At 34.6% G+C, this 24,328-nt stretch overlaps 1 protein-coding gene across 2 annotated transcripts in view; it reads left to right on the top strand.

The window, feature by feature from the left end:
* Window positions 1-24,328, top strand: part of vps41 (VPS41 subunit of HOPS complex) — a 64,650-nt gene that overhangs the window by 22,046 nt on the left and 18,276 nt on the right. The window contains exons 8-19 of one of the 2 annotated variants that reach the window (XR_012399157.1): window positions 8,740-8,859; window positions 8,940-9,086; window positions 10,816-10,882; window positions 11,319-11,416; window positions 13,955-14,084; window positions 16,338-16,453; window positions 18,534-18,590; window positions 18,698-18,759; window positions 18,858-18,939; window positions 20,691-20,783; window positions 21,241-21,898; window positions 22,729-23,270. Coding sequence is in view for 1 of the 2 variants with exons in the window: in NM_001423787.1 (NP_001410716.1) it covers window positions 8,740-8,859; window positions 8,940-9,086; window positions 10,816-10,882; window positions 11,319-11,416; window positions 13,955-14,084; window positions 16,338-16,453; window positions 18,534-18,590; window positions 18,698-18,759; window positions 18,858-18,939; window positions 20,691-20,783; window positions 21,241-21,368 (1,100 nt within the window). In the remaining variant the exon portion in view is untranslated. Of the gene's footprint in view, window positions 1-8,739; window positions 8,860-8,939; window positions 9,087-10,815; window positions 10,883-11,318; window positions 11,417-13,954; window positions 14,085-16,337; window positions 16,454-18,533; window positions 18,591-18,697; window positions 18,760-18,857; window positions 18,940-20,690; window positions 20,784-21,240; window positions 21,899-22,728; window positions 23,271-24,328 lie in introns of those variants that run through there. The other variant, NM_001423787.1, reaches the window with a different exon arrangement.

Raw genomic sequence — 24,328 nt, 5'->3', positions numbered from 1 at the left:
CAAGTGTCGAGTCCTGTGAAGTAGCTCTAGATGGAAACTTTTGTTTTGAATTTACCTTATGATTAAAGTTGTTGCACATATGCCGGTTCCCACCTCTGATTGAGCAAGTTTTAGCTACTTGTTGCGTTCAGAAACAGCAAAATACCAGATAAGAATTCGACACAGGAACATAAAAACCTATTGCCAGCTAGCGTTTCGGAAGGGTTATTGTAGAGCAACACAAACTGCACGCAGAAGTATAAATGCATGGCTACGCGCAAGGCACGCCGATCAATCGACTTAGAAGTATAAATCAGCCTTAAGGGGTCGATCACACTGAATCCATTCATTTTTAAAACGTGAGACACACCACACTGCCTTTTTTTTGATAAGAAAAAAAGTGCGGTGTAATTTTTATGTCACTAGGAAACCACTGAATCAGCTGTGTATTGTGTGCGACCGTTGTTGATATTGGTTTAATTGAAACCACTAGTCTCTCCTCCATCTTTAAAGTCTCCGTATTCATCTTGACAACACAAAATACTGCTGTCACCTTAATGGAAACCCCACCTCTGCTTTCATCTGATTGGCCAATTTAAAGACACAAGTAATGTAGCACGCTTTTTCCGCTCAGAGTTGACTTTTTTCAACTGCGAGCACACAGAATGCAATAGCAAAAAATGCGAGCTGCAAGAGGAGGTTAAAATGCAAGGTGCATGGGGCGCACAAGCAGTGCGCAAAACGCTTGTGTCCGTTAGTAAACCATTCAAAAGATGCGCCTCCCAACGCTAAAATTGCGTTCATTGTGATTGGCCCTTTTTACGCTTTTACTAGGGGTGTCAAAATTAATTGTTTCTTCGGTACACCGCAATGCAGACGCGGACAATTCGGTATCGTTCAGTAATAGGTCCTAACCGGATATTACGTACTGACGTGACGTCATTTATCTCAAATGCGATGTCATGGCAGAATACTATTTTTTTAGGCGAGCGCGAGTAATTAAAACATTGAAACTTTGCACAATTCACTGCGTGTGTTTGCTGGACTGTATTTCTCTGACACTGGAGTTACAGCAGAAGCCCCTGTTTCACTCCCATGGACAAAATTAAAGTAAACTCCATTTCAAGCAAGCAGGATAATATTTACGCTTGTTTATTTGCCATAAATGCCCATGTTGTTCTGTTTGATACAGAGTGTTTTCTTTGAATGAACTCTAGTGCAATTCAACTAAACTAAATAAAGCAGGTGTGAAAGCAATGAACATCTTTAATGAACATCTATAATTTACTTTGGTTAAGTTTCTCAATAGTAGTGTAAATGAACACCATTTATACCCTGTCAAAAGTACTTCAGTTCACAGTAAACCATTTTTACTTTATATCTCTTTAAATGCTAATTAGCTGCCGTTCACCTCACCCCTCTCTGAGGCGGAATCATGAATGGCTATAGTAGCCTACTGATCCATTTCAGAGGTGTAGCTATACCTTTGCACAACATACACATCACTTAACCAAGCCTTGAGCTTCTGCTGACTTTTGTTTGTATGACTGATATGGATTATGCATTTAATGTAGCATTACTTGACATTGCAGCCCTTGACTTGACTCATTCATTCGTTCATTCATTCTTTCATTCATTTATTCATTTATTCTTTCATTCATTTTCCTTCAGCTTAGTCCCTTAATTTATCAGGGATTGCCACAAAGGTATGAACCACCAACTTATCCAACATATGTTTTATGCAGCGGATAGCTTTCCAGCTTCAACCCAGTACTGGGAAACACCCATACATTCTCACATTCACACACATGCACTACAACCAATTTAGTTTATCCAATTCACCTATAGTGCATGTCTTTGGACTCTGGGGAAAACTGGAGCCCCCGGAAGAAAACCCAGGTGAACACGAGGAGAACATGCAAACTCCACACCGAAATGCCATCTGACCCAACCGAGACTTGAACCAGTGACCTTCTTGCTGTGAAGCAATCATGCTACCCACTGCGCCACCGTGACGCCCTAGTTAAAATTTTGTTGTATTTTTAGCCATATTACAATCTGCTAAATTACACTGGGAAAAAGAATATTTTTGTAGACATGTCCTGTGGTATGATGGAACTAAGATTATACTGTCTGGCCATAATGACCAGTGTTACATTTGGAGGACAAAGGGAAAAGCTTACAAGCCTCGGAACACCATCCCAACTGTGAAGTATTGGGGCGGCAGCATGATGTTGTGGGGCTGTTTTGCTGCAAGAGGGGCTGGTCCACTTTACAGCATAGATGGCATCATGAAGAAAGAACATTATGTAGAAATACTGAACAACATCTCAAGACATCAGCCAGGAAATTAAAACTTGACCACAAATTGGTCTTCCAAACAGACCATGACCCTAAGCATACTGCCAAATTAGTTAAAATGTGCTTTAAGGACAACAGAGCAAATGTTTTAGAGTGGCCATCATAAAGCCCTGATCTCAGTCCTATAAAAAAATTTGTGGGCAGAGTTGAAAAAGCTTGTGCCAGCAAGACAAATCTGATTCAACAAATCCAACAAATCTGATTCAGTTACACCAATTTTTTCAGAAGGAATGGGCCTAAATTCCTTGAAACTATTGTGAGAAGTCTGTGGGAGGATACCCAAAACATTTGGTTATACAGTATATATACAGTTTAAAAGCTAATTTAAAAAAATACCAAGGAAATGTATGTAAATTTTTGACTGTCTAGAAATTAATAAAAAATTCTCAAAAATAAATAAATAAACAAATAAAATAAAACAATTCTCTCATTATTCTGGCTTTTAGCAAATGTAAATGATTTAGGTAATCCTAACGGACCTTAAACGTTTAGCATGATTTACCATCACACATTCTAAAAAAAAATGGTTATGTTCCTTTTTTAGAGTGTCTGTAAACTTTTTTTGGTTTCAACTATATATATATATATATATATATATATATATATATATATATATATATATATATATATATATATATATTTAATAATATATATATATATATATATATATATATATATATATATATATATATATATATATATATATATATATATATATATATATATATATATATATATATATATATATATAAACCCCAACATTTTAATACATCTTACTACCCCAAAGCTTTGAAAGACTGGATGCAGGCTTCTTGCAAAAATAAAATTTGTTTATTTTAAAACAAACATTAATTGACCACTTTATAGTTGTTCAAATGACTTAAAAATTAGAAGGCAAACTTTAAGTCTGAACATACATTTGGAGGTTTCCACAATTTGATGCTCTTAAGGTTTCAACACTGAAGGTTAAGCTAAATTATTAGAATGCAGTCATTTTTTTGTCATGTTGAGTGCGTTGTATAGCGGTTACTCAAACTGAAGCTGTTTGGCATGAAACGCTCTTACCGTCTTGCCCTTACACCGGGGTCAACATCAGGGAGAGAGAGAGAGTGGTCCATTTTCTCCAAAGTGTTGTTCACTAGAGAGATGTTGTCTCTTCTTGCGCAATAAATAACTGTCATTACATAGAGTGCCATAGTGTTCGCAACATGTAGAACACTCTTTGGCTTATGGGCTAAACAAATACGCTCATTTTTCAAAGGACACAATGCTACCAAGCCAAGATGCCATAGTCTGATACGTCCCACTACATCTATAGAAATAAAAGCAGGGTTTGTGGCTGTCATAAAAGCACTCTGTTTGTATGCGCTGATCAGACAACTTGTGGCTGAAAAAAACAACAACAGCATCATCAAAAAAAAAACTTCAATTGTGCAGTGAATTTGAATAAATGCCACTGGTTCTTTGTAAAGTGGACTGTTAGATTTTGTTGAGAAGTATGAATTTTGAACCACTCAAACAGAGACTTCTCCGTTTCTGTAAATCGTAGATTTTTATTCTCCGTGGCACAGTTGATTCTCGTAAAATAGCTTCGCAGCATTACCGCATTGTGCTTATCAGAAGCAATTAATGGTATCCATTGTGCAGCACAGTGGCCGAGTCCTCTGCATTTTCCTCCCACTTCTGCTTGTTTCCTTCTTTCTCCCTGGCTTAAGGTCCCCATAATGCAGCCCTGCCATGAAAATCAATACGGCTTCCACTGAAGACGCGTCTTGTCAAAGGCAATTCAATTCCGTCTGCTCGGCTCTTGGAGTGTCATCTCCTATTGCTGCGCTGTGATCTGTTAACATAGCCAAAAGTGTAGAACTGAAGCGACATTGAACCGTCTTTCCTTTCAGTCACTTTCTCCGCAGTCAGGTCAGGTCGGCTGCGCGTGATTGTGTGTGGCGTTTTTGACACTTTCGATCCAAGGTTATCCGCCAAGTGCGTTGCTGCTTTCTCCACGTGATTATTATCACACAGGCCTTCAAGAAATAACATTTTTTTTTCACCAATAATGTCAGACAACTGCAGACTTACCAAAGGAAAACATTAAACGCATTGTTCAAGACTATTATCTTGTCAGATTATGAGTTGTCTACAACGTGTGGTTCTATTCTTTCTGAGGTTTCGTTGGGTTGTACTACTGTATGTGCTTAAGTGACTTTATGAATGTCCCATTGTGTAAAGGTTGAACCAGATGTTGGCTTTTTCTAAAATGGATTTTGATACTGCTTGTGTTATGATTTTTATTGAATCTTCTGCCTGGTTATGACCTGAGTAACATGAAAGGGCAATGAATCTGCGTATTACGCTGATCTGATTTAATACTTGTATTGTATTATCGTGAAATACATTGTACAATATTTGAAAAAATAAAGTACCACAATGTCTTCATGTCCAGTAAACTCTATAAACCAGTGGTCCTCAAACTTTTTTAATCAAGTACCACCTCAGAAAAAAAATTGTCTCTCCAAGTACCACCATAATGAGCAGTTTTGAAATACAGCGTAGTAAGCCCAGTAAAGCAGCTACAGCTCTGCACAGTTCAAAAAAGTGGCAGATTAATTCCTGTTATTAAGAATATTTATTATTTGCAGCCCCTTTAAACATAAATAGTCTAAACATTAACACTGTACTGTGCTTATATGTATAAATAAATAAATAAATAAAAATAAAAAGTCAACATTTAAATTAAAATGTGTAAAAGGTAAAAACAAAAGTGCTGTACTTAAATGTAAAATATTAACACATATTAGCCAATTCGTCAACACCTGAAAATGTTCCCTGGACCTCAGAAATATAGGCTATATGTCATATAATGAACATTATCATATGTCATGTTCATATGTAAATCATTTTTGATAAATTTTGAAATATTTGTATATATATTACATGTTTGATTCCTCCGCATACCACTAGAAGGAAGCCCGTGTAACACAGTTTGAGAACCACTGCTATAAACGATGGTGCTTATTAGACGTAGTGGGAGAAATGAATGTTTTAATGAATGTTTAATACACAAGGAATTTACTAATATTTACTAAGTTATTGCTAAAAATGACTACTAAAATTTGTCTTACACTGATGACTTATAGGCCCACACGGAATCTGCGCGCACAGAATTCCGCAGATTTTCCGCAGAATTCCGCAGATTTCTGCAGTTTTTTTAGCCCATTATAAATTCTGTTTATTTACTTGAGTGAATGTGTGAATCGGAATTAATTCAGTTTTTAATCAGTAATTTATTACTTTTTATTTAATATATTAAAGTGTAAGTTATGATACTCCGCTGGATACTCCCAAAATAATTCCGCAGAAATCCGCAGATTTTTACCAAAATTCTCTGCAGAAATAGCAGAAAACTCCGCAGATTCCGTCTGGCCCTACTAATGGGGTATATGCACACACAATTAATTTCAGCCTGCCAGCCAGCCTCAGCGCTTCCGGTGAACTGTCTTTCCATTATAAAATTTCCACATTTAATGTCTGATTTCTTTAAAATGCAGCGATCTTCACTGCCTGTTAGATGTACGATATAAAGTGGGTCTCAGGACGGGCAAGAAGCACTGCATTAAATTCCATTTCACCCAACTTATCTTTAAAATATGACAGTTTATTTTAGTATTTTCAATGGAGTTTTCAGTCTTGACGGTGCTAGCGTTTCATAATAAAAGCGCAAAGAAGTAATAATATTAAATATTCCATATAGCCTAACATAGAATGACCATATTCCGTACACAACGATGTTCCGTACAGATTACCTTTAAACACCAATCTCTGAATAAATACTTACATGTTGTAGACAAGCTATATATCTGTGGAATCTTTATTTCTCACTCTGTCAACTCCAAGCACAACAGAAACCCTCCTACCATATGTTTCTAAGTAAATTCAGTAAGTTTGCTACGTCCACCTAATGTGCTTGAAAATAGACTGTGGGCAAACTAAAGGGGCGAGCGTCGCTTGAGAGGGGAGACATTAAGAGCAACGAAATATGCATTTACATTTAATTTAAGCATCACACAGTATTATTTCAGTAAGTGAATATTATGTTATCAAATTGTTAAATAGATTATCTTTTGTTGAATAAATGCATTGAAATGGGAATATTTAAGCGTTTGTTGTGAGTTATGATGACCGCATGGTGCAACTCACTGCCAGAGAGAGCCTGAGAGACAGGATATTCATAAAAGATTAGTGTTAATTTGCATGAATTTAATGTTTTAATATTTTAAGTTGTCATGCTGTTATAAAATAAACAGGACATAAAAATTAATTGATTGTGAAGTTATATCATTTCAAACGTTCATAAAAGAGTTATTAAATATAACATTAACAGTAACTGTTAAACACAATAATAGTATATTGTGACATTGGTTTTTAATAAGACTTAAAGCCATGTCCATTATTGCAGTTGAATTGAAGTTGTGCGCCCTGTACGGAACACTATTTTAATCGTGTACGGAACACTGTTTATACCTATCATCTTCCATACACATGCACACTTTTCTCATCTTTTTTTAAAACTACTGGTCCACAAGATGTCAGTGACATTTTGGATTGTGCAATAGGCATTCACCCAGAGAATGAACACACAAACATGCTTATCTGGCTTTCAATGATGGAGGAGTGGTTGTTTGAATTGTGAAAACTGTATGGAACATGGTTAGTCTACAATATATACAGAAATCTACAGTAAACACAAAGTGTGTGTTAAAAAATATTAAAAATAAAAACAGTCACATAGGAAAAAATCTGGTTGAAAGGCTTTTTCCAAGCATACTACATATAAATATAAATATATAGGGGCTTCCTGATAATTTAATAGTAGGATTTATAGTTTATAGATTTATTGTTTGAAAAAAAAAAACATTTATTTTTATTCTGTGAACTTCTGATTCAGATTGAAATAATGAAAAGGTGTCCTGTTTTTGGTTTTCTCTCAAAAATAGACATGTCCGCATTCAATCATGAATACACAGGTCAACTTTTACAGCAGATTTAGTTCACGAACAACTGACAGTCGAGATATAAATATGATTATTATAGGACACAACAATTCTTAGAGCGGTTGATTTTTTTCTGTTCAAAATAACAAGGGATGACACTGTGAAAATGCAGGGATCCACACAATCGATTTGAAAAAGGTACTTTTATTGTAACTTTTAAGGTAACTTTTTATTTTAATACAAATTTGTTTTTATCATGTAATATTTTTTGTGTATATCTATTTTGCCATGAAATAGCCAGAAGTTGCTGATGTGGCAATAAATAAGAACACTGCTAAAAATATTTACATTGCTTTCTAATTTTAGGCCAACAGGTAAATCTTTCCACAATTTGGTTCCCTTAACAGAAAAAAAAAACAGATTGAGCAAAAGAGGTCTTACACTTGACAGTCACCATTAGCAGTTGCTCGTGTGACTTTGTGAAAGGTTTGATGCATGATTAGATCAGAAAACAGCATTGGGACATGATTATTTAAACATTTAAAACCCAAATTATGATAATTAAATTTAATACAACTATCAAAACCAAAAGAGTTATGTTTACGTAAAACCTTACAATGATTGTTTATATATCAAATCAATAGGCTTCAATGTGATTAAAGAGGCTTGTGACCATGATGTAATACAAAATGACAAGTGAGAGAATATCATTGTGTGCATGTATAACTTTGCAGTTTGATATGTTAACAATGTTTCAATAAAACGAAAACAGTTTAAACTTGGTTTGACCTACTTAAACACATTTTTAACATGACTATCACTTTTGTAAAACAAATATTACATGTATTATGAACATTATGTTTTGTTTTTTAGTAAATATTTCTGCCTTTTTAGAGGGTACCTCAGCAGTGATAACAATTTATTGTGTTTCTCCCAGAGAATAAACCATAGGGTTCCATATTTAGTGTTAATGTATGTACTTACATGACCAATCAATGCACAACACATTTATTTCATGCATGTATTCATCTTAGTTAATGTTATTCATTTGTTAACAAAAGTCATTTCATTCTCATTAACTCATAAGCAATGTTAACAAGTACAGCTTTGTATTTTAATAAAACATTAGTAAACTTTGATATTAACATTTAACTATGGTTAATAAATGCTGTTCAAGTATTGTTTATTTTATGTCAATGTTAGCAAGTATACATTAACAAATGGAACCTTATTGTGAAGTGTATCCGCATAAACATTACCAAGTAAGTCACACTGACTTCAGTAGTTTGGTACGTATTTGTGCTCTATGTTCTACTGCCCTCTGCTGGTTAACCCCAAGGAATACAATTTTTTTTTTCATACCGGTGAATGTCTTTCATCACTGATATTATTGGAATATTCTTCATAGCTTTTGCTGTATGAGAGGAACTGGCTGAACCGCTGGAAGACTTCAGTTCTGCACGAAGGAGAAGGAAACATCACCAGTGTGAAATGGAGAGGAAATCTTATCGCCTGGGCAAACAATGTGGTACGGACAGATTAAAATATGATAATCATGATGCGTTTCTCACAGGACATGATTTGATCTAAAATGTTGTTGTCTGACAGGGTGTGAAAATCTATGACATAGGCAGTAAACAGCGCATCACTAATGTTTTGCGGGACAACACCAGTCTTAGGCCGGATATGTATCCCTGCAGTCTTTGCTGGAAAGACAACACCACGCTGATCATCGGCTGGGGCTGTTCTGTTAAGGTTTGTGTACTGGTTTTGATGGTTTATGAGGACAAATTGGTATAAATTTGTTTAATGACAGGAGTATGACCTTGGTAGTACAACGTTGTGTTCTGTTAAGGTGTGTGTGTACTGATTTTGATGGTTTATGAGGACAAAATGGTATCAATTTGTGTAATGACAAGGGTATGACCTAGGTAATACAATGTTGAGGTGGTTTATGAGGACATGCCTTGTATCCTTGTAGTTCAAAATACTTAAACATTTAAAATGTGACTCAAATTTTCTAAGGATTGGGTTTAGTGTTAGGGGTCGGGTAAGGCTACAAAGCTACAGTAAGCCATAAGTAGTTTGTATAAAATACATTATGCCTATGGAGAGTCCTTATAAATCCCAAATACCGTTGTATGTGTGTATACAGGTTTAGATAGTCAGTTGAAATCACAATTATTACCCCCCCCCCCCCCTTGAATTATTAGCCGCCCTGTTTATTTTTTTCCCCAAATGTCTGTTTAACATAGAGATTTTTTTCAACGCATTTATAAACATAATAGATTTAATAACCCATTTCTAATAACTGATTTATTTTATCTTTGCCATGATGACAGAAAATTATATTTTACTAGATATTTTTCAAGACACTTCGATACAGCTTAAAGTGACATTTAAAGGCTCAACTAGGTTAACTAGGCAGGTTAGGGTAATTAGGCTAGTTATTGTATAACAATGATTTGTTCTGTAGACTATTGAAAAAATATATTAGGGGCTAATAATTTTGACCTTAAAATGGATTTTTAAAAAATAAAAACTGCTTCTATTTTAGCCGAAATAAAACAAATAAGACTTTGTCCAGAAGAAAAAATATTATCAGAAATACTGTGAAAATTTAATTTGGGAAATATTTAAAAACGAAAAAAAAAAAACGAAAGGGGGGCTAATAATGCTGGCTTCAACTGTACATGTGAGGCCTGAATTGTCCTGAGAGACAGGATATTCATAAACTATAAAAACAACTCAGTATTGAGGGCATTTGACTGGTCCTCGCTAATAAAAAATGGCTTATAAATCGACCACAAAACGTTTTTGTTATTATCTAATGATTTTCACTTGAGGGTTGGATTTAGGGGTAGAGTTAAGCCACAGATAGTATCATTAATCAGATATAAAAACATTGAATGTCTGCGCATTATCCTTACTAAGATAGGAAAACAAACAAGTGTGATTTTATGTTATACATTTTTTATATCCCAGTGGGAACTTAAAATTAAATTCCCACAGACTCATGGGGCGTTTGTTATGTGGGCACAAATGCTATAAATCATACAAAACAAGTTATTTTAAAAAGGTAAAAATGTAGATTGTTTGATTTAGGGTTGGGTTAAGGAAGGGTCACCAATCTCAGCCTTGGAGGACTGGTGCCCCTGCAGGGTTTAGCTCCAACTTGCCTCAACACACTTGCCTGGATGTTTTAAGTATACCTAGTAAGACCTTGATTAGCTTGTTTAGGTGTGTTTGATTAGAGTTGGAGCTAAAGTCTGCAGGACACCGGCTCTCCGGGAACAAGTTTGGTGACCCCTGGATTAAGAAGTAGGTTTGAGTAACCCACATCAGGATAGTAAAATGTGTGTGTGTGTCTGTGCATGTTTAATTGTATCAAACTGCTGTTTGTACTACCTGTGAATCAGTTGTATTTGGGTTGAATATTATTCAGCAGCTAATTTTATTATATATTTGTTTTTTGTTTTTTTAGATCTGTGCTGTTAAAGAGCGTGACCCAACAGAGATGAGGGATCTACCCAGTCGCTATGTTGAGATCGGTATTGCTATGTTCACTACTGAATCTCTTATAAAAGTACACACAATGAGAATATGTAACCTTAATAAAGGGATAGTTCAAGCTAAAATGAAAAATTTTCTCTCTGTATTTACTCTCCCTAATGTGCCTCCAAATATTTATGAGTGTCTTGTTTTCTTTTGAACACAAAAGCAGGTATTTGGAGGAATGTTAGAAACTGGTAACCATTGACTTCCATAGTTAGAAAAACAAATACTATTGAGATCAATGGTTGCAGGTTTCAGCTTTCTTTAAAATGTTTTATTTTGTGTTCAGCAGTAGATAGAAATCCAAACTGGTGTGACAAGTGATGGGGGAATAAATGATTACAAAATTGTCAGTTTTGTGTGAACAGAATATGGAAGTTCTTTAATTATTTACTCTCTTAATTCTTGTTTTTTGTTTTTGTCTGAATGTAGTGTCAGCATTTGAGACAGAGTTCTTCATCAGTGGACTGGCACCTTTGGCAGATCAGCTGGTCACTCTGTACTATGTCAAAGAGAATTCTGATCACATGGTAATATTATCTACTCTCACTCAGACAAACTCTTAGATCGGTGGTTCTCAATCACAGGGCAGAGGGACACTTTATAAGGCATGAGATGTTTGAAATAAGGCAGAAAACAAGCTAAAAATCAAGGTGTAAACTAAAACATTTATTTTCTTTTGTTTCGTACTTTTGATGTCATTTTTATCATGAAGATATGTTTATAATGAATATAAGTGTCAATATATATGGATCAAAGTAATTGTTGTGTCCACATAAATCTAAACTAGCAAAAGTGAGTTTATATTATCGAAAGCTTGGTAAATAAAAGCAAACTTGTCTAGTTTTTCAAACATCTTCTGTGAAAGTAATATTCTGTTGGTTTTGAGCATAATATGTAGACCATTTAGAGGGATGTAAACAAAAACAATGGTCCCAACGTCATTCCTGTTTTACATTTTTAATTTCTATAGCATCTAATAATCCAAATAGAGCCACATATTGATAAATAAAGTTATAATAGCTATTTTCACATTAAGTTGTGATTGAATTGTCTCTTTTTACAGTTATGAAATAGTGTAATAACAAGCTTGAAATGTTCTTGGCCCAATGACATGACCACATTGAAATTGTCTATACTGCTTTGTACTCCTTAAAATAAATCAAAGTGTGAGTGATCATACCAAATTTTCTTAAATTTAAATGTATTAATATGTCAGATGACAGATGGGAAAATACAAGTGTAGATATTAAGATATAAAGATTTTAAAAAACAATTAATTTGTATATTGGTGTTGCACTAATATAACTGGTTGGTATATACACTGCTGTTGCACTGATTGAGATTTTAGTGGTCAGTCTTCTGTAAGTCATATCAGAAATATGTGATTAAAATATATTGTTTGTTCAGGTGTATATATATATATAGTTAAACGGCTCACATTTGTATGCATGAGAAAATCACAAAATTAAACATCCATTGTATTAATGCTACATAAATATGACAAATTGATAAATGTAGTCTAAACTAAAAAATTAATTTGAGATTTTCGTATACAGTACAAATTGCATATTTGTGAATATGTTTTGTAAATATGTTGGTTGAGAACCACTGCTTTGCGTCTGTTTGCGGCCAAAAATGGAAAATGTTTTATATATATTTCCTGGTAATTTTTTTCACCCAAAAAACAAAAGTGACAGCACCAAATACTGGCCTAGCATATGTTATTCAGCTGTTATAGGACCAGATATAGGACCAGTTTTACTAATAAATCTTCTTTTTTAATCATTTTAATACTCGTCTCGCTTAAATTTTGTGTCTGAAAATAAAAAACGCTACAAATAAAAATGACACAAAAAAAGCACACTTGATGTTTCAATGCTTGTCCTCGCAAAACAGACGAGGCTTTTATACTTGACGCGTTCGCCATTGTGAAATTCTTTAAAACGACTGGGGGCGGACAAAAGAAACTCACCGAAAAATCAGACGGATAAACAGAGAAGTAGGACGTTTTCGGGACTACGTCATATCATTAATATCATTCAATATTTTTTAACTAATTATTTTGATAATTTTTATAAATGATTTGAATGATTGAGTTGATTGAATGATGAAGGTTTTTTTAACCATTAAAAAAAGTTAATTAAACTTTGATGCATCACTTGCTTTTGTTCATAACTTGGACAGTTTTACATATTTAAGTTTAATAAAATATTAATGACAACAGAACGTAGGTTGCTCTACAAATATATTTTTATTACGGGAAGAATAAAACCAAAATAAAGTTCACTTATTAAAAATACAGATGTTTTTTATAGATTTAGCCTGCTCCACAATTCACACATTACTGTCTGGCTAGTTTCTGTTCTATTCTTATGCTAAAAAGGCAATAATGGTCCAACATTCCTGACCATTATCAGCAATAAAGCCTAGAAAAACAGGATATTGTAAACTGATAGGTTCAAATATTCCTTTACAGTTATCAAATAAATAATTCTGTGACCTTATGTTAGTTTTATAACTATTATATAGTTTTTAAGTAAAATTGTTAAATATAGATCAGTGTATAACCTATGACTGGTGGAAAAACATATTTCTGTAATTGTGTACCTGGGTTTCCACTTTTGCCATGGCCTCTTTTGCTTTTAACAAACTCATCTCTCAGGTTTTTTCAAACCTCTTAACAAAAAATTCCCTCCTTTCTTACGGCTGTTTCAATTTCTAGCCAAGAATTATTTATAATCTGGTTATGTCTATGATCACAGATCACTCGTACAGTTTCTGACAAAATCTCTTCAAAGTGGTTCATATTCAACTCAAATCAAATACTGCGCCGCGCACACTTTGCTCAAGTCTCAAAAAATAATCTTGTGCTACGCTGGCCGAAATCATGTCGTCCGCACCCAAAACGAACCTCTGCAAACTCCGCGTTGACGTCACATTTGCGGCGCGCGCTTAAGCGAACTAGCGGACGTGTTGAATATAAACCAGGCTTAAGATGTTAGTAAGCCTACATTTGAATTGCTATGAAAGTAAAATTTATTTATAACTATTTGTGTTTGTGACAGGAAGAGGAGTTCAGAACACGGCCTCGTTTAGACATCATCCAGCCATTACCAGAGGGATGTGAAGAGATCTCATCAGACGCCCTCACTGTACGCAACTTCCAGGAGAACCAGTGCAGGGACTATAGGCTCGGTATGAAGACACAATAATAACTGTAATACAGGGATAAATATTCAAGCACTCAAGCAAATAAATTCCTTTATTTATAAGTGTCTATCACAATCCTTAACCTACTCGTTACAGTAAACTAATCTGTTTCATTAATGTCTATGCCTGCCCTAACTCTAAACCTAGCCCTTACAGTAACCCAATGTGTTTTATTAATATCTACACCTATCCCAACCCTACACCTACACCTTAATGTAATGCTAACACAGTGATTGTTGTACATTGTCACAAAGTAAGCTTTATTGATGTGTGCATGTCTAGTAGCCACAGCTGTATACAATCTAGTTTTAACTCAATCTACCTACAGTGTAAATCCCTCAAACATAAACCCTTTTAATGGTGCAGCAATACTATTTGAAATAAAAATAAATAAATAAAAAACTGGCTAGGGCTATTTCTGAAGGGGGTATTTCTGTTTCTTATATAAAAAACAAACTAGAGAAGCACCTAGCACAGTCCTTAGCTTAGCTAACAGTATTGAACATATAGATAATTATTTAAAATCATAACTTACCCTCTGATTGCTCGAGGCCTCCAACAACGTGAGCTGCCCTTTGTCCTGACAAACAAAAACGCCCCATCTCATTGGCTGGCTCTAGCCAATAAACTGTCTTTGCTGCTCTTTTACTGGTATGTACATTTCCACAGAATTAATCTTTTTTAACAAGAATCTCTTCAGAAAAGAGTTGAAATAAACATTAAATAATAAAATAATCGTGGGAAATGATTCTTTTTACACCTCAGTCCTGTTGGCTGCTGGCATTGTTCATTGGTCAGGCATCAGCCAATCAAACAGCTTTACACCTGCCCCGCCCCTCCCCGCGCTGCTCACGCCTCTGCATTTGCAAGTGCACAGATGAGTTCTGCTGCAGAGATCGCGGGAGATGTGTTGCAAAAATCAGAGCGCGGGAGATTTGTAGTTGTACTGACGAATCTGAGAGGTTGTGAGTGCCGACCTGTGGTTGTAGAGCAAAGATGCAATCAAATTTGCCGTGCACACGTGTGTCTGTCATTTTGTATTTGTAAATGACATTTTACAAATACACAACTATTAATCTGCAACTTCCAATTCAAAACACAAGTGTGTGGATTGTTGTGTGTGTGTGCAAATCGAGGGATTCAGCTGTTCACATCAGAGCTGTAAGTGTACATTTCAACCTACACATACAAATATTATTATCACAAGTGCTCACATTTACATTTGCAAGCTCTCGAGTTTCACAACTGATTTACCTTCATAGGGATTTGACCCACCCACCGCCACTTTTGCAATTATATGTCAGCACCCGGGTTGCCTTGTTGTAAAACAGCATATTTCATTCATTCAGTAATAAAGGCTCCCAAAGCATGCGTCTGTGACCGAAATGCAACCTCCGGTGGACAGTAGCAGATTCCGAAATGAGACTCAGATTCACATGAGGGGGGTTTTATATAGCAAATAATATAAAATTTACGAATGTAAACATTAGGTGAGCAGGTTACATTGTAAGCCTGTGTCCTAACAACATGCAACGTGACAAGATTTGCAGTGATAATCAACTTGGCTGTTTGCACCAGACAAAACAAAACAGAAATTTAAATGCAGCTATTCAGAAGCACAGAATAGTGCACTTACTGCACTCACTCACAAAATGGTAAGGTTTAAAATCTAATTAATACATATGAAACCTCTTTAACATTATTAAATGTACATGCTGAAACACTGATATGTGTTTGTTTGCATTATTTCACAGTTCTAAAGTTTAATTTCAAGTTATTATTATTTTTTTAAGATCTGCTGCTGCGTCCAGTAGCATGACAATAAATATTATGTACAATGGCATTCAAACTCACACTGTTAGCTTTTAACACTGACTAAAGCACATGAGGTGTACCTGAGGTAATCATAATTCATCTTGTTGTTCAGCTGCTAAAAATAGAAGCCATTTCTAAAATATAAATTCAAAGTGTGGGTTGGAACAAAAACTCCTTTTAATATGGAAAATATTCTTCTATAGCCGTTGCTTTCAGTTATACATAATTTAAATCAACTTTAAATCAGCCTTTAGGCCTTTAAGCTCGATAGTCACTCGCTTCTGTTGGTCCTCAATCTGGCAACCTGCGCTTGCTTGTGTTTTGATCCAGGAATGCAATGCCTAGTTCAACCACTGGGTGTCAAACTTACATACTGCACCTTTAATGATCATTATTTTAAAGTTCATCTGTTTGTGCTTATAGAACACTCTGAGGGAGAGTCTTTATTCTACATCATCAGTCCTAAAGACATCGTAGTGGCTAAAGAAAGAGACCAGGATGACCACATTGACTGGCTTTTGGAGAAGAAGAAATATGAGGTACATGTCTAAGCAGTATGTATTGTTCAGGTATGTGCCAAAAAGCTAAAATATTGAGGGAAAGTCCATTTATTTCTATAAGTTCTTTCAAAAAGTGAATGTTATGTTAGTTAACTACACACAAAGTGAAATATTTCAAGCTTTTATTTGTTTCAATTTTACTGGTTATGGATTACATAAGTTAGATCACAAAATTTGATTATTTCATGCATGTGACTTAATAAAAGAAAGCATCCTAAACATATGTTGAGCTTCTGAAAATTGTGTTGATGCACTTTATTGTGTCCTTAGTACTTTGTTGGGGCTGCAAGCATCAAGGTGGTGTTGCATGGAGCCTTTGACAATGTTGAGATGTTATTGTAGCCTAATTTGCTATAATATTACTGGCCTTCAGCTCTGCATTTTGGGGTCTCTGTTCTCTCATCTTCCTCTAGACCAGGGGTCACCAAACTCCTGGAGGTCCGGTGTCCTGCAGATTTTAGCTCCAACCCTAATCAAACACCCCTTAACAAGCTAATCAAGGTATTACTAGGTATACTTGAAACACCCAGGCATATGTGTTGAGGCAAGTTGGAGCTAAACCCTGCAGGATACCAGACTTCCAGGTACGAGATTGGTGACCCCTGCTCTTGACAAAAGCCCATAGATTTTCAATGGGGTTAAAGTCAGGCTAATTTGCAGGTTAATCAAGTACAGTTATTCCATGGTTATTAAACCAGGTGCTTGTAGTTTTGGCTTTGTGGACAGGTGCTTAATCCTGCTGGAAAATAAAATCATCATCTCCAAAAAGCTTTTTGGAAGCAGAAAGCATGAAGTACTCTAAAATATGCTGGTAGACATTTGTGTTGACTGTTTTTATGTTGATGGATAGATGATGGCATGGGCATTGCCGACAAAGAGCGTGTATTTGTGTGCATGGAAATGTATTATCCTCCCTCCCTGTTAAATTTCATCTAATCCATGTCCAGAAACACTACCCTTCTCCCGTGTTCACTTCTATTTTTAATGGACAGAGTGATTCGTTTGTGAATAAATCTCGTTATAAATGATTCATTTGGACCATCGATATCTCAATGTGCATATTATCCACCTTTCTGATATAAGTGGTATAACATTTGTAATATTCAATAATTTAGGATGGACAGTATGCACATTGAGGCTTAGTCAGTGTTATGTTATCAGGCACTCTTTTAAGTTACATCTAAAACTGACTGTTATTTCAATTAGCCAACAATAATAGAAGTTTCTGGCACCGCAGCGTCTTGTTGTCATATTTCATTTATATTGTTTGCTGATTTTATTCAACAAAACTAGCATAAGCCTAGAATTTAGATTAAGTTGATGCTCCTTTGCCTTATAGTGGATGCAGTAAGTGACTGTATTATCATCAATAACGTGACTTTAGCACAAAAGTTCGTAACGTACAATAACGTAAAAAAATAATAAAATCTTACCTATGTTATGTTTTTATGCTTTGTTTTCTTTGTTTTCACCCGTGCGGTGCAAAAGTCCAGCATTGGCCTTAGTCTTGACTAGTGCGGTTGAATGGTCAGGGTCACATGGTCAGGGCCCGTATGCGATATCTAGTGTATGTATCTATGGTGAGCTAATATAACATACAAGTTTTCACTTTTTGAAACAAATTGTTGAAATAAACAGACTTTCACTCGATATTCAATGTTTTGGCACATACCTGTACATGGCGAGAAGCACTCAACTAGCTTTTTCCAATGAGGTGAGCTATTTGCACTTAGCCAAAATAGACACTCCAAATCGGCATTTTAAACAGTTAAACTATATAGTATAAGATAACACACATACAGCTGCCTAAAGAATGCTGTTTTCACACTACTTACAGGTAGCTCACGTGATCAGTATACTGTATCAGTTCAGAATGCTCACCATGTTACATAACTGCCCCCTGCTGGCCATGTTTTTCTTGTGTTAAACCATGTTGTGTTGTGACGCAGTTTACTGCGGAAATCACTCGCGTGTTCTCAGTAGCCATATCTGTATATAACATTTAAAAATCTGAGTTGTGCTTTAATGATTTCTGACTTGATTTGGATCTTTTTTACAGGAAGCACTAATGGCAGCAGAGATCAGCTTTAAAAATATTAAAAGGCATGATGTACAGGTAAAATCAAATGGCAAATGTGGATTAATGAAGTGCGGAAGAATTATTACCTCCTACATGATCTGTAATCATAATGTGGGTAATTGCTGAATGTGTTCTGTGTATAGAAAATTGGAATGGCGTACATCAATCATTTGGTGGAGAAAGGAGATTATGACACAGCTGCCAGGTACGGGTCATCAAGAGTGTGATTTATATACTTGTAAACCATTTATGCCTGAAATTTATACTCGTTTTATTCATTTTCTCCATATTTCCCATTGACAGAAAGTGTCAGAAAGTGCTAGGAAAGAATATGGATCTTTGGGAGAATGAAGTGTACAGGTTCAAAACAATTGGCCAGTTGAAAGTGAGTGTGTCGAAATTGTGCTTTATATGTTTATTATTTTTGATGCCCTATAGAACCGTAATTAGAATAGTACACTCTAAAAAATATTGTTTAGACTAAACAAAAAAAAATTAACGGAACAGTTTGCATCAGTATATTCAAGCTACAACAAGATCTAACAAAATGAAGTTCAGAGAGCAAACTTTATTATGTTAGCCAAATGGCCTTTTCCTCTTCAATCAGCAGCACTTTTATGTAGCATAAACTTCATTTTTTAAGTTGAGTACTCAAAAAATTCAGTTGTTTTAGCTTGTTTTTAAAATTAAAAATAAAAATAAATCCAGTGTTATGTACTTAATTTTCATAATTATACATGCAAGTTTTCAAGTTTAGAATCTCAAATAAATTAAATAGCTGAAATTGTTAATTGTTTGTTTTCAAATTTACTGTTCATTTAGTTACTTGTAACAAACACATTCAACAACAGCATTTTTGTTTTCCAGTAATTTTTTATTTGTTTTAAACCAGTCTTTCAATATTTTACAAAACAAAAATGTGTTCTGCCTTTTATAAACAGTATAAAAAATAACAAAAAAACATCAGCATGTGGACTTAAAAATACAAAACAACATACAGTGCAACATAAAGAGCAAAATGTACTCTGAAATAGTTAGAGACTTAAGAAATTATGTTCTTTAAACACATTACTTTTGCACTGTGCTTCAGTCCATTAAGTTTGAGAAACTTCACAGGTATATTTAAGTTCCTTGAGGTGCTTCAGAGTCAGATTATATATTTTGTCCATCAGCAGACCACAGCACCTTGAGATATCCATTCCATTTAGGATTCTTATGCCCTCAACTATGATGGTTTCTGTCTTGTAGTTTAATTCCAAAGTAGACCGATCACCAATAATGAATAATTGCCATTACTTGCCTCCTCATTAAGGTCCTCCTCTCTAAGGTCCTTAATGCATCCTCATTAGGTCCTCCTCAAATTCTTGTGTATTCTTGTAAAGCAAGAAAAAAAAACTTTGAGTCAAAAACACTGCTAACATCAACTTCACCAGGAGTAGCCAACACTCTAGTGGAATGGGGAAAATTGATTTGGAAATTAAATAAATTTATCTCTGAGATATCTCAGATATCTCGCCTTAAAATGTCCTATGTGCCAAACAGTCTGCCTAAAACTTGTCCAGACTTGCTTCTTACTTGTTTAGAGGGGAAGGACCTTTGAAATCCAGAACTCCATTTTTGTAGAAAGATTGAATTATCAACCCCATTTCTTTGGGTTGCTTCTAGTTAGATATTGTTTCAAACTAACTGACAGACATATTTACCATTAAATTAGCCGCATTATTTGTTGACGTAATTAGCAATATTTGCCTGTTGTGAAAACTTATTAGTATTACTCTGACAACTTAAAAGTTTTAATCTAATCAGCAATTAAGTTACAACAATGTATTAAACTATGTAGTGGTAACAGACCTCTCGAGTTATTTTTAGAGTGCATAGTAATTTAGTGTCAATTTAAAAATATATTGAATTAATGATGTGAATAATAATATTAATGTGGAAAATATGAATAATAGTCATACTTTGATGTCATTATTATTATTATTAATAGTATTATTATCGTTGTATTGTTATTTAGTATAGATTTTTACTATTATTATTATAATTGTGTAAATGTAGTGCTATTATACTTTTTAAAAGTGTCTATCAACAACTGCTATTTTGTCAACTAACCACTTGCTCCATTATTCCTCTCAGGCCATCAGTCAGTACTTACCGAGAGGAGACTTGCGCCTTCGACCTGCTATTTATGAGATGATCCTTCATGACTTCCTCAAGACTGACTATGAGGTTTGGTTTTCTTCAAAGCATATTTTCGTCAACACTTGAAAATATTGGTTCGTTAGGTAATGTTAGTTAATTTATTTACTAACATAAACAAACTTTTAGTAATGCATGTTGTATGTGGTATAGTATTTATTCATGTTTGTTAATGTTATTTAAGGTAAATAATGCAAGTTCATGTTAGTTTGTTAACAGTGCATTAACTTAGATTTTAATAAGGCATTAGTTAATATTTTATTAAGTGCTTTACAAGATTATTCATGCTTAGTTAATGTTAATAAATACATTAACTATCATTAATTAATGGTCCAATATTCTCAAGTGTTACCATATTTTCTATTATATGAACATCATGGTAATCGATTACCTAAGGCCTAAAAATATGATTGGATGACATCAATATCAGAGTCAAGACAATTCCCTCTTTCTTAGACGTAAAGAAATTAATTGATCTCTCCCCCAGGGTTTTGCCACACTCATTCGTGAGTGGCCTGGAGAGCTGTATAACAACATGGCTATAGTTCAGGCAGTGAATGAACACCTGAAGAAGGACCCCACCAACAGCATTCTCCTCACCACACTCGCAGAGCTGTGAGTGAATGTTGTTAATTCCACATTATAAAGGCTTGTAACATCATTTTTTAGGTTAAAGCTCATGGTAATACTTGCAGGCTCATCACCAATGGGTACTGGGACAGTGCTCCACTAGATAGAACTACACTACTTGATAAAAGTCTTGTCATCGATTCCAGTTGTAAGAGCGACAAATAATAACTCGACTTCTCAGTATGATCAGAAGTTAACAAAAGACTCAATCATTAAGCATTTGGATGGCATATTTTTTAACTGGAATGTGTCTTTCTTGTTTACCTTTAAAATGTGTCTTATTACCAAATAGGACAGCACCAGTCATGTTAAATTTGTCGTCTCCCTCTGTCTTACCTGCGTAGTCATCCTTACCTTTCTAATATTAATCTTTATAAACTAGCCAAAAGGCACGTAATAGCCTTGGTTGAGAAAGCAGCGCACTACAGCATGCAGGCGTGCAATGATAAAACTAGATTGACTGCATTGATTGATTGACTTTGTTGCTTCCCATCTCTGGATTTATTTGATAATAGGCTTCTGAACTAAATTTTTTATAAAAGTTTGAAGTTTGAGAGTGTTTAAACAAGAGAGAAGAGTGTTAAAATGTTAATGCCTGTCTGAGAAAAGAGTATAAAGTATGTAGTGAGGGGTTTCCATCTATAATAATTGTAAAAAAATATAAAGCTGACTACTTCGCAGATATCGGCTATCGTGGGTTATTTTTAGAATGTAACTCGCGTGATAATCAAGGGGCCACTGTATATTGTTATTGTATTGTTGGTGGAACTGTTTAGTATAGTTTAGTATAGGCAGAATTCAGATGAGTTTTTGAGTTTATTTAATTATTTAATTACTTGTCAATAATATAGAACTTTTTGTATAGAACAATGTGTCTCTCTTTACCTACTAAAATGCGTCTTATTACCAAATAGGACAGCACCAATCACGTTAAATTTGTCGTTTCTCTCTGTCTTATCTGCGTAGTCATCATTGCCTTTCTTATAGGAATCTTCATAAACTAGCCATAAGGCGCGTAATAGCCTTGGTTGAGAAAGCAGCGCACTACAGCATGCAAGCGCGCAATGATGAAAATAGATTGACTGCATCAAACGTACATTCAAATTGACAAGAAATAATATAGATTGCACCATCAAACACATAAAAACGAAAGTAACAAGCCCGATTTAAAAATGTTAGAAGTAGAAAGTACAGATATTTGTGTAAAAATTTAAGAAGTAAAAGTAAAAAGTTGTCAAAAAATAAATAGTGGAGTAAAGAACTGATACCAGTAAAATGTACTTTAGTACAGTAACAAAGTATTTGTGCTTTGTTGCTTCCCATCTCTGGATTTATTTAATAATAGGCTACTGGACTTATTTTTCTATGAGAGTTTGAACGTTCAGAGTGTTTAAACAAGAGAGAAAAGTGTGAAAATGTTAATGCCTGTCTGAGAAAAGAGTATAAAGTATGTAGTGAGGGGTTTCCATCTATAATAATTGTAAAAAAAAATAAAGCTGACTACTTCGCAGATTTCGGCTATCGTGGGTTATTTTTAGAACATAACTCCCGCGATAATCAAGGGGCCACTGTATATTGTTATTGTATTGTTGGTGGAACTGTTTAGTATAGTTTAGTATAGGCAGAATTCAGATGAGTTTCTGAGCTTATTTAATTATTTAATTACTTGTCAATAATATAGAACTTTTTGTATAGAACAATGTGTCTCTCTTTACCTACTAAAATGCGTCTTATTACCAAATAGGACAGCACCAATCATGTTAAATTTGTCGTTTCTCTCTGTCTTATCTGCGTAGTCATCATTGCCTTTCTTATAGGAATCTTCATAAACTAGCCATAAGGCGTGTAATAGCCTTGGTTGAGAAAGCAGCGCACTACAGCATGCAAGCGCGCAATGATGAAAATAGATTGACTGCATCAAACGTACATTCAAATTGACAAGAAATAATATAGATCGCACCATCAAACACATAAAAACGAAAGTAACAAGCACAATTTAAAAATGTAAGGAGTAGAAAGTACAGATATTTGTGTAAACATTTAAGAAGTAAAAGTAAAAAGTTGTCAAAAAATAAATAGTGGAGTAAAGAACTGATACCAGTAAAATGTACTTCAGTACAGTAACAAAGTATTTGTGCTTTGTTGCTTCCCATCTCTGGATTTATTTAATAATAGGCTACTGGACTTATTTTTTTTTTATAAAAGTTTGAAGTTTGAGAGTGTTTAAACAAGAGAGAACAGTGTGAAAATGTTAATGCCTGTCTGAGAAAAGAGTATAAAGTATGTAGTGAGGGGTTTCCATCTATAATAATTGTAAAAAAAAAAATAAAGCTGACTACTTCGCAGATTTCGGCTATCGTGGGTTATTTTTAGAACATAACTCCCGCGATAATCAAGGGGCCACTGTATATTGTTATTGTATTGTTGGTGGAACTGTTTAGTATAGTTTAGTATAGGCAGAATTCAGATGAGTTTTTGAGTTTATTCAATTATTTAATTACTTGTCAATAATATAGAACTTTTTGTATAGAACAATGTGTCTCTCTTTACCTTTAAAATGCGTCTTATTACCAAATAGGACAGCACTAGTCATGTTACATTTGTCATCTCCCTCTGTCTTATCTGCGTACTCATCATTGCTTTTTTTTATAGGAATCTTCATAAACTAGCCATAAGTCGCGTAATAGCCTTGGTTGAGAAAGCAGCGCACTACAGCATGCAGGCGCGCAATGATGAAAATAGATTGACTGCATCAAAAGTGCATTCAAATTGACAAGAAATAATATAGATCGCGCCATCAAACACATAAAAACGAAAGTAACAAGCCCGATTTAAAAATGTAAGGAGTAGAAAATACAGATATTTGTGTAAATATGTAAGAAGTAAAAAGGTGTCAAAAAATAAATAGTGAAGTAAAGTACTGATACCAGTAAAATCTACTTAAG

This window comes from Danio rerio, chromosome 24, assembly GCF_049306965.1.
Source record: "Danio rerio strain Tuebingen ecotype United States chromosome 24, GRCz12tu, whole genome shotgun sequence".
In the NCBI taxonomy this organism is placed as follows: Eukaryota; Metazoa; Chordata; class Actinopteri; order Cypriniformes; family Danionidae; genus Danio; species Danio rerio.
The sequence above is the reverse complement of the archived record's forward strand: the minus strand, read 5'-3'. Positions and strand labels throughout refer to the sequence as shown.